This window comes from Mercenaria mercenaria, chromosome 1 (genome assembly GCF_021730395.1).
Source record: "Mercenaria mercenaria strain notata chromosome 1, MADL_Memer_1, whole genome shotgun sequence".
Classification (NCBI taxonomy): Eukaryota; Metazoa; Mollusca; class Bivalvia; order Venerida; family Veneridae; genus Mercenaria; species Mercenaria mercenaria.
Genome location: NC_069361.1, coordinates 54614884 through 54630154, shown reverse-complemented (window position 1 = coordinate 54630154; position 15271 = coordinate 54614884). Strand labels below are relative to the sequence as shown.

General features: G+C 33.2%; 1 protein-coding gene across 1 annotated transcript; it reads left to right on the top strand.

Annotated features, from left to right (window-relative positions):
* Window positions 1–780: 780 nt before the first annotated feature.
* LOC128558521 (uncharacterized) lies at window positions 781–13595 on the top strand. The gene is made up of 7 exons (XM_053548096.1): window positions 781–979; window positions 4095–4204; window positions 4514–4610; window positions 7204–7277; window positions 7717–8170; window positions 11523–11735; window positions 12814–13595. The coding sequence occupies exons 2-7, from the start codon at window positions 4106–4108 to the stop codon at window positions 13029–13031; spliced, it is 1155 nt and encodes a 384-aa protein (XP_053404071.1). The 5' UTR covers window positions 781–979; window positions 4095–4105; the 3' UTR covers window positions 13032–13595.
* The last annotated feature ends 1676 nt before the right edge of the window (window positions 13596–15271 follow it).

The window sequence follows — 15271 nt, the reverse complement described above, 5'->3', positions numbered from 1 at the left end:
ATGCACTCATGCCATTGTGATAATACATATTTTAACAGATTGTAAACTAGGGAAAGCAAGTCAGAAAATGACACATGTCTGATGTCACTAAATCCATGTTAATCATCACAGAGGAGAGATAATATCGAAATTCGTACGCTAGAATTCTCTGTATATGAGATGGGCGAAAATTTTCCCAATAACAGAATTTCTTCAAACTTTGGATATTGAAGGACAATCATCTAAGAAACAAAAAAATGCAATAAAAATCATAGATCACCGGATTCGAAAAAGAGTTATCTGCCCTTGAAAACGTCATTTTTGGGGGGAATGCCGTTTTCAAGGGCAGATAACTCTTTTTCAATACCGGTGACCTATGACTTTTATTGCATTTTTTTGTTTCTTAGATGATTGTCCTTCAATATCCAAAGTTTGAAGAAATTCTGTTATTGGGAAAATTTTCGCACCAAATTCTAGCATACGTCCTTAAAGCTTTAGATAATTATTAACCAAACTCCTTGATCCACTCTTGATTTATATAACATAATGGCTTATATCATTAATAAACCAACATGTTACTAACTTTGATATCACTTATTATTGATAATACAACTGTTAAATTAAGTTTGAACATTACGCGGTTTCAAAACTGACACTGTGAAAGTTTATTTCATATTTTATTATGTCGCTACAGGTACACCATATATATTCAAGGTAATACGCATGTCATTCAAATTTTGGGATGCTGTGAAAATTGTGCAGCTTTATAAGCGTAGATCCGAATCTAACATGGCTGCGATTGTTTAAGGCAAAGGTTATTGAAGGATATTTGGGTAAAAATCACATTTGTTGGGGTATTTAAATGGTGTTTGTTTATCTGTCAATGAATTATAAGTATGTGACAGTGCATTCAATGTAAAAAACGCAAGAAACGCAGCAGTCTGTCAGAAAAAGTGTTGTGGCGTCAGAAAATGGCCGAACTTATCAACAACATGTGAAGGTATCGGAATGCGGTTTTTTCCGGTTCTCGAAATATTTTGTTTTAAAATAGCATCCTACGTGTTGATACACCGATTGGTGTATCGCTAAATATACCAATTGGTGCATGATACACCGATCGGTGCATGATGCACCAATCGGGGAATATACTAGACCTGGTTAAAGTCGGCTTAATAACACTAAATTTTCAGACATGAAAATGATCCACTTATCGAAACCTTAGTTGTACTAACTGTCTTAAGTTGCTGTATATTCTATAACACGAAGATAGAAGTTTTCACCGACAGTGAAGAGTCGAAAAATCTTCTTTCTGATTTTTTTAAACTTCGAATGAATGTACAGGTAGATGCTTAGACTGGCTCTCGTCCGTGTGTTTGTTCTGTCATATTCATCATAATTTATCGTTGAAGTAACTCCAACAGCCTGTTTGAAAATTGACATTTCAATGCCATTGGCTCCAAACATAGGATGAAACTATATGCTATTTTAGGCGATTAAAATTTTATAACAAATTGTCTGCAGAATATATTAGAAATAGGCACTCAGCCAGGTAGACAGACTGATAAGGGGTGAGGCTGATTCAATTTCTTATACATTTCTTATACCTTTTTGAAGAACTTGTAAATAGAAACTATTCAGTAACTTTAAAATATAATCATATATAAATTGAAAATTAATAATCATGTAAAACAACCATTCAGTTGAACAGATCTGAATAAACCCGTTCACTATTTGATAACTAATAAATATTACGAGGGGCGTTCAATAAATAATGTTACTCCGTGTGTAGTTCCGTAACCGGTGTTTATTTTTTGAATGCGGTTTTCAGCACATTATAGAGCAATTTATTGGGAACAAAATGCCATATCAATGAAAAAATCGGTAGATTCAAAGAAAAGATATAATCATTTGCGTGAGGTGTACTAAGGTATAAATCGGTAGATTCAAAGAAAAGATATAATCATTTGCCTGAGGTGTACTAAGGTATACCGGACCATCGCAAAAATGATTATAACTTAGCTTTGTCCTGGGCATCCAGGCTCTCAGAAAAATAGAATGACTTATAAAATCACAAAGTTCTATCATTTTTTCGTACGAGATTCTGCAAATTTAAGTTAGTTTTTAAATACATTTTGCTTTTTTTCATTTTACAAAACAGCTGAAATATCGAAACTCTAGGCTGATTCCTTCTGGAATGAGTCTTGAGAGTGACTAATCAAAGTTGTAAGAACTTTTTTCGCAATCGAGAATTAAGAAATTGGTATCAACTTAAAATACACGATTTTTTTTAACAAAGAACATCACGCCTGACAAAATTGAAGAGGCTTATTGTACTCATCTTATCATTTTTCGAGTAAAAATATACACACACACCATTTACTGTAACCAATTTGTTATTTGGGTTTTCAAATGTTTATGTAAAGATGCTGCTGAATTTCAACTGTTTAAACTGAAAATTGAACTACAGTTCTAGTTGTTGAATAGTAGAATCAAGGAGCTCAACATTTTGGACATAAATTGGTGCAGTATACCCGAGTACACCTCATTCAAATGTTTATGTTTTTACTTTGAATCTATCGACTTTTATCATTCTTATGGCATTCTGTTTCAAATAAATTACCCAATAACGTGCCGAAAACCGCATTTAAAAATACCCAACGGCAACGGATCTACGTACGGAGTAACATTATTTATTGAATGCCTCTCGTACAGCTAATCGTCCGCTGAAGTAAACAAAATGCAAATATTTTCTTTTTTGATTTGGAACTGGTTCACGATATAAACTCCCGGGTAGATTTATCGATGCACGTAGGAGTCAGCGCCCTCTCCCCTCCCAAACCGCCCTTGCCAACCTTGGCCTATATATTTTCGCCCTTTAAAACAGACTTAGCACATACAAATACTTCTGTTACAATTTCAACATGTTTAATCAAACTCCCATATATTGTCAATATTGGGTAATTTTTACAACATGTTGAATTTGTGAATAAAAAAACAAACATTTTCAATATTTGAGATATAGGCCTATGCTCAATGCGTTTTACGAGGCTAAAAATATTGGCTGATATCTGGCAGGGCGTAGAGGGGGGTTTGACCTCCATGTGTCTGTGGTCAGATGCTGTCTATTTGTTTTACTTTGCCTATGTATTTTGTGTAAACATATGTTACATACACTGCAGTTTTACTTTGCCTATGTATTTTTGTGTAAACATTTGTCACATACATTGCAGTTTTACTTTGCCTATGTATTTTTGTGTAAACATATGTTACATACACTGCTGCAGATATATTTGTTTTACTTTGTCTATGTATTTTTGTGTAAACATATGTTACATACGCTGCTGTAGATATATTTGTTTTACATTGTCTATGTATTTTTGTGTAAACATATGTTACATACGCTGCTGTAGATATATTTGTTTTACTTTGCCTATGTATTTTTGTGTAAACATATGTTACATACACTGCTGCAGATATATTTGTTTTACTTTGTCTATGTATTTTTGTGTAAACATATGTTACATACACTGCTGCAGATATATTTGTTTTACATTGTCTATGTATGTTTGTGTAAACGTATGTTACACATACTGCTGTAGAGCTCATTTCAAGGGGAGAGCGTTCATAGAACTTGGCGATTTCTAACGCAATATTGTCCTCTGCATATTGCCACAATACACATACCAAAACCATCTTTTATTTGTGTTTGATGATCTAAAGAGTAGTCAGTTCTCGTTCATTTTATAAATACAATGTTAGCTTTCACCAGTCGGTTTGTTAAGCTAATGTTTAACATAACTGAGACTGAATGATCTGTGAAGTACATATACTCATATAATATTGGTATATCATCAACCGGTTACGTATAAAGGAAACAACTTTCAGTTAGAAAGAGTCTCTTGGGTTGTTCTCAGCTCACCAATGCATTTGAAATTATTCGCAGAGAAAGCAATGTAATAAAACTCCTCCGAAAAGAGGACGGTTTCATATAAAGGTTGCAAGAAATGATGACAAAATCTCGCGTCACAATCAATGAAACTAATCTAAGGCAGTTAAAGGTCGATTTAATTCAAAGTTTCATATGGTTGTTACTGAGTAATCATTTTTACTTGCAGTATTGTTTACCATGGGAAATAGCGCATCGGGTGAGGATCATACTGACTACCAGGTGGATCCGCATGGCATAGAAAAACTCCGAGGCTCGGAACACTTCCAAAACCTACCGGTAAGATTTTGATATATATCATCTGCCAAATATACTGTACCATTATCAAAGCAAACGTTTATATTTTGTAAAAGTACAATTATAGTAATGAAATTAGAAATTGTATACAGAACAAACATTTTTCAGTATGAAAATGTAAAATCTTATGGTACAAATGAACAATTATTCTTGCAAAAAAAATTATATCTCTTCCATATTCTTACTTTTCCAACTGAATTTAGCAAGAGTTGCTTAGCATATTCTTTTATAATATAATGCACGCAAAGGATTTTAGTATATTAACGTGAATATTTTATTCATACATATTAGAAAATCTTCGGCCAACATTACAATCATGTTTTGGGGTTCACAGAAGCAACACGTGCTCAACAGAAACTTGTTGACCGGTTATCTGCAATTCCGACAGGTAAATCTTAATAAACTCCTACATGTAGCAAAATCCTAATAGAATCCTAATAAAGGACAAACTATAGACATTCTTGTGGGGTGCGAATTTCCCTTCTTTTGAATTCATTTAAGGAGAAGAGGTTTGGGAGAACAATAGGAGAAATCTCACGCAGCCTGATGCGTGTTTACACTGGAAAAGAACAGAAAAAAATAAAGATCGATCTTTTATATTTATATAACTAAAATCCATGTAGACTGATGAACGTACACAATACAATATTTCGAATTTTTTTAGAGACGTTACTAGTTTAGTAACTTATTTTGCACGAAATCGTTTGTCAATATGTTTAAACCAAAAGTTGAGTTTACAAAAATAACCAATAAGAAGTTAACACGTGGCGCTTCAAATATATCCAATTACGTATCTTGCATTCTACCAGTTTCTTGTATTTGTATTGGCCAACAGACGTTACTTGCAGACGGAATATAATTATTCCATATCCAGTCATTAAGATTCTGATATGAATTTTGATTAAAACAAAGTTGCTGCCGCATCGCTGCATGGTGAAGTCGAATCAATTCTCCAGCTATAAATATAATATTTGAGAGTAAATTTAGTGTTTTATTGCCGTTTTTATTCTCCTACTTAGCGTACATGAAGATAGCCTTAAGAACTCTGTATAGGAGATTACGCCTAGATTATGTTGAACTCGTATTTCGAAGTTAAATCATCGTAAACCAAAGGAATTAACACATTCGTTACTCCACAGTTTGTTATAGAATCAAATAAGCTAGATCTACGTGTTCTGAACCTATATAAATAAGCTTTTGTTTTGTGATTCAATAAAAATACAGTTCATTGTGCATTTTACGGCTGGTGCTAATCAACTATAAAAACATGATGTCATAAACCAAACAAGTTATGATTGCAGGATTTCAGTCTGCACAGCAAGTACTTGTACGAAATTTTACAGCTATGAAAGATCTGTTTTTCAAATTTACAGCTGTAGAATTATATAACAACACATTTTAACAGTTGTAGATTTCGCTATACAGCTGTAAACAACTGTAAAACTGTTCGAATTATGCAAATTAGGCACAGCATAAAAAACTTAGGCTGTGAAAAAAAAAATAATACAGTTGTAAAAATGCCTAAAAGTTTCAGCTTTAGAAATGTTACAAGTATTGTAAAAGGGCGCATTATTTTAGGTGACGAAAGCAGAGGTGCCAAACGCTTTTAGAATGAACTGTTTATCTCTAGAAAGCATAGTAATTTCTATAAAAATGACCTATTCATTAAAGAACAGTATGGAATATGTTTACAGTATAGCAGTTGCAGAAATCAAGATTTACAAAGTGGAATTTAAACTATGCACCAAGTGTTGTTGATAAAAATCTCTTAGCCATGAAAACATATTACAATCTTGTCATGGAAACATATTACAATATTGTAATTATTATTATTATAAGCTTAAAATATACCGTAAATAGGTCATAGGTCTATGCATATACATGCCATTTTACAACTTAATTAGATATTTAAACAATTACACTTACTCCTTTATAGAGTTACAGTTCCAATATTTAGGAAGATGTGGTTTCCCTCTGAATTCCACTTATATCCCGCCAAAATGAATAAAAGATGGCTGACAATACTCGTGTTTCTCCAAAAGAATATTTACAGCTGTAATTTTGAGACATGCCAGTTTTACAGCTTTAAAACTTTCAACTGCATTTTTAGCACCGTTTTTTTTGATACTTGAATGTTTCACCTGTAAATTGCAACTGTATTTCTTGTCATTTTGCACTTACAACTGTAATTTAAAAAACCAGGTCTTTTACAGACGTTTTACAACTGTTTTCATACAGCTTTGTTAATTTACAGAATGTCTCGATTGTACTATTACCCATCAGGGCCTAGTTGCTTGAAACTTTGACGAGTGTTAATCTTATCGCGGTTTAATTTTGATTCAATATATAAGTCTTGGTAAGAGACAATAGTATGGCATTTTTCAAAAATGACTGTTTAGTGTTCATAATCCATAACTCATTCGTTTTTTCTAACTCTTCCAAAAGTTTGATATAACCCTAAAAGTTTATCGTCGGTTACCTTAATCACATGCTAAAGTTTCGAACAACTGGGTCCAGTTTGCTAGTATTTAGCTTGTATCATTTTAAGACCACTTATCGTTCAGTTGTCTAATAACGAAATATCCTGAAAATACTGTAGTATATAGTAGTCTGTAAGATAAAGATTTTGTTTATCAGTAATATCCAAATTCAGAAAACATGGCAGTATAGGGTAGTCGGCAAGACAAAATCGTTATGCAGCTTTTATGTGCCAAGTTACAGCATATACGCAGTCGAGGAACTCGCTCTCGCCTGATATGGAATTCCTCAACAGCGTATATCCAATCCCCTGTCACCGACAAGCTGTGTAACTAATGAATGGGTATTTCATGATATTTTGTTGACTCTTAAAGAAGCAAAAACTCTCTCAACAAATCTGGGAAACGTAATATTTACTATATTAGAGAATAAGCTCCTTCCCTTGCCATTCCCGGAATTCACATTGCATAGAACCAAAACCTCATGATTTTTCCTTATTCCAGTTGAAGGTGCAGAACAAGATACTTTTCCATCTACAGTGATGAAAAACGGGTTGGATATATTGAAAGATTTTCAGGTAAAAGTACTCTGTAAAAATACAATTTTTAAGTACTGATTTATCACGAGTTTTGTCATAACAGTATGTAAAGTGTCTTTCTTACTGTCCCGATTTATAGGTTTTTAGTATTAGCGAATACTTAACGATTCCAAAACATAATCTAATTATAACATAATTTTTTATGAGATAAGTATCAATTTAGTCAATTTCAGTTTACGTTTCAACATATATCTTGGAGAGGTTTTGTTCTAAAGGTGTATATTTCTATTTCAAAGACAATAGGAGTATTCAAACAAAAAAGCATTACCATTGCGTTTTAGGCATACCATTTATTTATGTTGGTCTAAAGTATTTGAGGATTAATCTTGTCTTAAACTTGGATTTTTTGTTCGTTTACAAACGCATGTTTAAGATTATCATTATGGGGGGCATTAATTTCCCTTTTATTCTTTTTCAGTCAGCACGGTATAGACAGAGTGATTCGCTTTATGAATCTTTGATGGAACTGTATCATAATATACAAGGTATCTTTGAATCTTGTGGTTTAAAACATTTTCCTTTTGACTGTTCTCATCCTGAAGAATATTATCAACAAAGTGGGAACAAACAAAATCAAAGAAGAGTCGTTTCTCAGTCACCAGCTGGTACCTTAGCGCCCTTGGTACAAAAAGAATTACAACAACAAGAAACAATAAAGAAGTTAGAGAAGAAGGTAACGACTCTTGATGAACGTATTGTCGAAGCTGAAAATATTTATAAAATAAAAAATGTTGAGAATAAAATGCTAAAAGAAGAAATAGGCAAGCTCAAGAAAACTGAGAATGAACTATGCGGTTATATTAAACGATTAACTAAGGAAAATGAAGACCTTCAGCAAAAAGTCATAAAATTGCAGCCTCCCAAAATTTCAGGTGAGTATAATTTCAAGGGTGTGGGAACGTTAAGTGATACAACTTCGCTAAATGATACAACTGACGTTAAATGATACAGAATTGACGCTAAATTATACAACCAACGCTAAATGACACAAAATTAAGGCTCGCTAAAAGATACAAAACTGACGCTAAATGATACATTTTAAGACTCGCTTAAAGCTACAAACAGTTGACGATAAAAGATACAATTTTTCTATAAGGGTATAGGGAGAATGTCTACATTTGTTGGCGATTTCACGAAATTATTATTTTATTTTATGCACGACTTGTCACACGAAAATTTAAATATAGTTTTGTATGTTTCAATTTAAATAAACATATACATGATCCCAATTTTATTTTTCTGGAGTGCTCGCCAGTAACATCCATACACTCTCATTGTATTCATAAAACTAGTTAATAAACTAGTTAAATTTGAAAGGAAGTTCTTCTTATTTACAAGCATATAAGCCGGCATGTCTGTCTTAGGACAAGAGAGGATGGTAGGATTGATAAGCTGCCCGTGCATAAATACGGTGTACCATTTGGGTCGAAATCTGCTTTGCGTGCGCGCATTTTAAAATATGCGTTCACTTATATAGAGAATATTACATAAGTCTCTTTTCATAGTGAATTTATTAAACGAGTTCAATAAAATATCAAATGCTGTCTCGCTTTTTATCATTTTATTCAACTAGTTTAATACATTCAATTTGGAAAGACTCAAATGTAATATCCTATTTATCACATGTATTTTTTTTTTGCTGAAACATCAAAATTTTTCCTTTCTCTACCTATTATAGACCTATATTACGATATATATGTACAATAGAGTATTACCAAATTTATGTAATAGCTTTTATTTCATTCTCGCGACATCAATCATGTGATAAAGATATATGTGCAAATGTAAATATGTATGTTCAGGCTTATATGAAAGTGCGCGTGTTTATAAAGGTAATCGTCCATATATACATGAATGCGTATATATACGTGTACCTTTAATTGCAAGTGTAAAAGTGTATAAATTTTCGCTGGCTTGCATATTTGTAAGCACCAAGAATAAAGCGTGTACACATAAAATTATACACGTACAATGGTAAATATATAGGTGCACGCGTATATATACTAGCACCCAGAATTACGCTGGCACGCGTTAAATTACACGTTTACGTATATATTTACGCGTACACTTGAAAATATATCAGTACATGCGTATATTTAAGTGCAGCTAGAATGTGCGAGCACGCTTAAATATATACGTCCACGTGTATATTCTAAACATCTGGATGCACCCGCACTTGGATCTACACGCGTAAAGTTATACGGGCATGCATTCTGACAAGTGCATGTTTATTTACACACGCAGGCCCATCTCAGCGCGCACCTACATATTTACGCGTGCACGTATAAAAATTACACGAGGACATATATATTTACGAGTGCACGTATAAATATAGACATTTAATATAGACATTTAAGCGTACACCTACATATTTACGCGTGCACGTATAAAAATTACACACAGACGTATATATTTACGCGTGCACGCATGTTTTATACGTGCACGTATGGTATGAAATATGCGCGAACGCAAAACAAACCTTCGACCCAAATTTTGTACATTTGTATATCATATATAACTAAAAACTGTTGGTGTAAATTTTTTTAAAGGAATATGTGGCAGCACTTGTGGGTTAATTGCTATGACTAGTGTCAATGTATTGGACTGCGCGTGCGTGTCGTAAGTTCCTGTATGGAAATACATTTATACAAAGCAAACAGCATCCGTAAACGACCTACTAAATATACTGTTAATGCAAGAAATCAACAAATATTTAATGTGACTAAAAGGTCATATAATGACCATGTTTAATTTTTTGCCCAGTTAAAATCGTGTATTTACGTACATGTACTTTTGTTGGAAAGAAATATGATTCTATGTATTTTGCACAAAGCAGAATTAATTCAATAAAGAGAATAACATGTGTTGATAAAACATTCTAACGTTCTAATTCTTTGGTCCCTTATATATATGATTTGTCACGGAGGGACTGAAGGACATTTACTGCCCAAAACATTAAACTTAGTCAAGCAGTTTATCTACATTGCTTGCTCCAAGTATAAACTTTAACTCTGAAATATTTTGTGTCTTGACAAATGTATATTTTACACGGACGAAAGTATGGATGTGCCTCGTATACGCCTGATACTTATCGAAACTTGAAACGTTTCAGCCAAAATACGAAGAAAACGTTTTAATTGTTTAACTGGACAAGGAAGCGACACTTGTATGAGAGTGTATAAAATAGAATGGGATTATATCTTACTTTAAAAACCTATTAAGAAAAGTGAGGAACTTTAGTATGGAGGAATATTGAAATAATGATATTTAAAAGGTTTTATGTTAATATCTTAATTGTTTGCATCCTTAATTGTCTTAAAATATTAACTTCAGTGATTCCAAAATAACACCGAACCGGCGCGAAAAACCCTAACTTAATATGTACAAGAGTTCAATATACTACCAGTCACCAAGCGGATAATGTACAAAATTAAAAATAAGTTTGACTTGTTTTAATAAAAGTGTCAATTACATGATATATAACAGATTTTTAAAAATTTGTATTCATATGTTACTACGGAAGGGATACGCTTGAAACTCAGTTTGAAAGACTTTCAATATCAAAAATGTACCACTGATTTAAATTTATACCATTAGAAAGGTATAAATAACGGCGTAGAGATTGTATAAAGACCGAATGCATGCCCTCTGTTCTTCATTTATATTCGCTGGCGAGCACTCAAGGAAATTACAATTGGGATCATGTATATGTTTATTTAAATGGGAACATACAAAACAATATATTTAAATTTCCGTGTGACAAGTCGTGCATAAAATAAGATAATAATGTCGTGAAATCGTCAACAAATGTAGACATTCTCCATATGCCCCTATACAAAAATTTTATCATTTAGCGTTAGTTTTGTACCTTTTAGCGAGCCTCGATTTTGTATCATTTAGCATCAGTTTTGTATCATTTGGCGTAAGTTTTATATCATTTAACGTCAGTTGTATCATTTAGCGAAGTTGTATCATCTAGCGTTCCCAAAGGGGTAATGGAAACGTAAAAAGCAGTTGAAACTTTTTTATGAAGAAACAAAAGTTAACTTAACTGAATGTGAAATAAGTTGTGAATTGAACGTATTTCTTTCACAATGTAATTTGTGGTGATACATTCTGAAATAATAAACTTTGAATAAGAATGCAAATAAATAGATTGATCGTTCTTCCTAGACGCAATATCTAGGTTATTACATCACATCAAAAACCATTTTCTGGTTACAGCCACTATCCAGCTACTCCATTCACACAGTGGAAATACAATAAAGGATATAGAAGCAGAGCTAAAGACTATGTTGAAACATCAGTTGAATAGCGTAGACTTTATTAAATTCAACAAGCCGGAAGACGTAGATCCGTCAAAGATGTTAATTGTCCTAAGCATCATTGCATCAAGAGTAGGCACAGACGCAGCAAATGCTATTAAAGGCATTGAAAGTTAGTTTTTATTGGTTACCAGTCTGTGGGTATATTTCATAAACGTTAACATAATAAAGTGGGATGAAATTAAAGTTAGTATTTTAAAGAAATATAGGTCGTAAAAAAAGACTTATGTAATACCTAAAGCTTTTGTTTTCTGACACGAGTTATTTGAAAATATGTGCTCGCCTTACATGTCTTTCTTGCACAGTTAGTTTATACTAAGTAGTGTTTTGTTTAATACTTTAACTTATTAATAATATTAGCCAGATACATCGTCTTCTTGCAATGTTTAAATTTAGTATAATCAGTTATACACTCGTACTCCTTTAGGTTACACTGGAATCTGAAACGTCAATATGTTATCACATTCTTATGATTTTAAGCCGTAACATCAAAAAGCATAGCATGTTATGAGGAAAAATCTATCTGCCTGTGGCGGGATTCGAGATTGTCGTCTAGGTGTCAGAGATTGCCATTAAACGTACAGGCTATGCATGAACGACCGTTACACTTCCCATATTCAAAGAAGTCATTATTTATGATGACGTGTAAGCCATTTTGGCATAGAAACTTCCATTTTTGGCACGATATAAAGTCCGTATCCAGGACGAGCTCACATCTTGCGATTTTTGACGTAAAAACAAAGAGCATTTTATGACAAAAAATCCCAACTGCCTGTGGTGGGATTCGAACCCTAGTCGCTCAGATGCTAGTTCAATGCTCTTGCCACTGAGCCACTGAGTCGACTCCCTGACGACTTTTGTGTGTAACAAATCAAAGAGCATAGCACTTTTATAACGTCAGTTTCATGCATGAAGTCTCGTTTAAAAGTTCTCTAACGAAAAAATTATCAGTTGTACTCAAGATAAAGAACAACAATATATCATTTATACAAAAATTATGTGTGTTGTATGTTCCTGAGAAGGATTAGTGCATTTGCATTAAGAAATATGCACTCGTTCTTTCGCGTAATAATATTCCTTCCTAAAGTCGCACATTATTTCCGCTGCAGAACTTCAAATGTGTATTCCATGCTACAAACCTATAATTATGGCAACATATTATTAACAGTCCCCTTTTCTATTTCACACAGACCCAGAGAACACTGCATTGTTACTTTTTCATATCAAAGAAAGCCATGCTTTGACAAAGCAAGCAAGTACTTCAGTGCTTACTGACCAGACATTCAAAGCTCTAGGTGGTATATTTGACATGGCATTTGTAAATGGAAAAGGCATCTATCAGTGTGAAATGAACGACATTGCCTTGGAAGGAGTATGTACCTTTATAAGGTGCAAGTTTATGAAATAATTTTTATACAAACAGTCGATATGTTAAGGTAAATTGTATGTTCTATTGACGTAGTGTTTATCGATTCAGCAAAGATATGAATAATATCTTTATATTAGGCAGGAAAATATACGTGACGAAGATATTTATATTGCACATTGTATTATCTTAGGGAATGCCAAGGGAGGTAATATGTTATGGTATTTTGCATTGTAAATACCGGTTGTTTCATATAGTCTAAAACTACGCAGTTATTATCAAAGATGCAATTTGACTCTATTAAACGTGTTTTAAGGATATATGAATAAGCATAAAAGAACATTGTGATTTGAATACTTTGAAAATCTAGATTTTTGTCGAAACTGTCTTCTGCTAATTTTTCACTCAGTAAGTACGTGCTGATATAAAATGAAACATATTATTGATATCTTTAGTATTCAAAAGAATTATTTCACCTCCATTCGACAATAATTACTAGATTTCAAAACATGTTGATGGAGTTTATGGAAATATGAAAAGTCTTTACTTATTCTTGATTTCGATTTCAATTTCTGTTGGTCAATAAAGTATGCTACTGTTACAGTATCATTTGTTTGTCTCTATCGGTATCCTGGTCTAAAATATTAAAACTACCAATTGCGTCTCCGTATATCACTTCCTTACAGTAGTTCCGCATGTTTGAATCATTTCTTTTTCAACAATGTAAAATTTGATTTGTCATTTTTTTTTTGTTCAAAATGAGTTAGACAATTCAGCCAATAGAAATTTAAGGTTGCACGCTTGCTTAGTGGTTGCTGGACTTCCTAAAGGTTTTTATTATGGGAGACTGTTGGAAAATCAAATATTTGATGACATTTTGTGCACAGTAAAAATATTTCTGCAACGCCAATTTAAATGGAACTGTTTACAGTTGTATGTAAATTTACCTATATTCGTCATTTGGTCAAATAGACTGTATATGTCCGCCTGGTAAGGATTATATCTGCGGCTGATTTTTTGATATTATCATTTTACGAGCTAATTTTCTATGATTGTAATGTAATATTTAGAAAAAAAGTAACGTTGACAGTTTCATGAATAAGCCATGTTTTACGTTCCCTTATGTCGGTTCAAGATCTACCAGATATGCGGAACTATCTTGCGAAATAGATACCTGATTTATAGCATACATTAAATACCGATAGGATAAACAGTAGATTCATATTATATTATATTCTCAGAGATGGCATGCAAGTATTTGCACGCTCTAGGACCTCACGCCACTACTTATTACATTGTGCGGCAGAACGTACCAGTAAAACGAAATGATGTCATTCTACAGTCGAAAATATTTCCAATGCTTAGATCAAGACGTTTGAAACTAATAAGGATAAGGTCGTGAGTTAATTTTAAATGATGCTAATTACTTAGCTGTAATGCTCGCAGCCCCACCAAGTTATACGTCACAGATAATGCATAAAACAAAACCAATGGCTTTGTATGGAACAGCTATATGTAAGTGAGGCATTTACACAAACTCGTATTTACATTTTTACAATTATCTGATCCTTTCCTTCATAGCTCGACTATTTGATTTCTTTTTTTTCGAATGGTAGAGCTTTTGGCTTTTGTTGTCACCCATTCATCGGCGTCAAGTAAATTTTGTTTGTAAGCAGGTTTCTCCCAAGCTGCTTGGCCAAATATTTCAGAACTTCACACATGTATTTAACAATATGAAGTGACATAACAGAGCCGCTTATATTACTGTTATTTTGTCGAATTTATGCCTCTCTTACTTTAACAGATTTAGTTAGAGATATGCATGTAAGCAGGTTGTTCCTAATGCTACTTGTCTAAATGATTTTAAGGGGAGCGGTGGTCTAGTGGTTAAGGTGTCGGCCGCTCAATCCAGGGGTCTTGGGATCAAGCCCAGCTGGGGTCACGACCATGACTTCTCATATGACACCAGTACTGCTTTTTCCAGAAAGCGGACTCGAGAGTGGTTTCAATAAGCTTGAAGCTTTCATCACAGTCGGGCTAAACAAATTAGTATAAACTAAATGATTTTAAAATTCACATATGTTTGTAACATCATGAGTTAGTATCACACAACAAATAACATAACTCTAGCTTTTAATGTGTTTACATAGACATTTTTGAAAGTTTTGCCTTCTGCATGTACGCATGTTTTTTTTAAAGACTACTTGACCAAATGTTAACAGACTCTCTTCACATCTTTATCGTCATAAGATAGTCTCACATGGCACATTACACAACTCTGG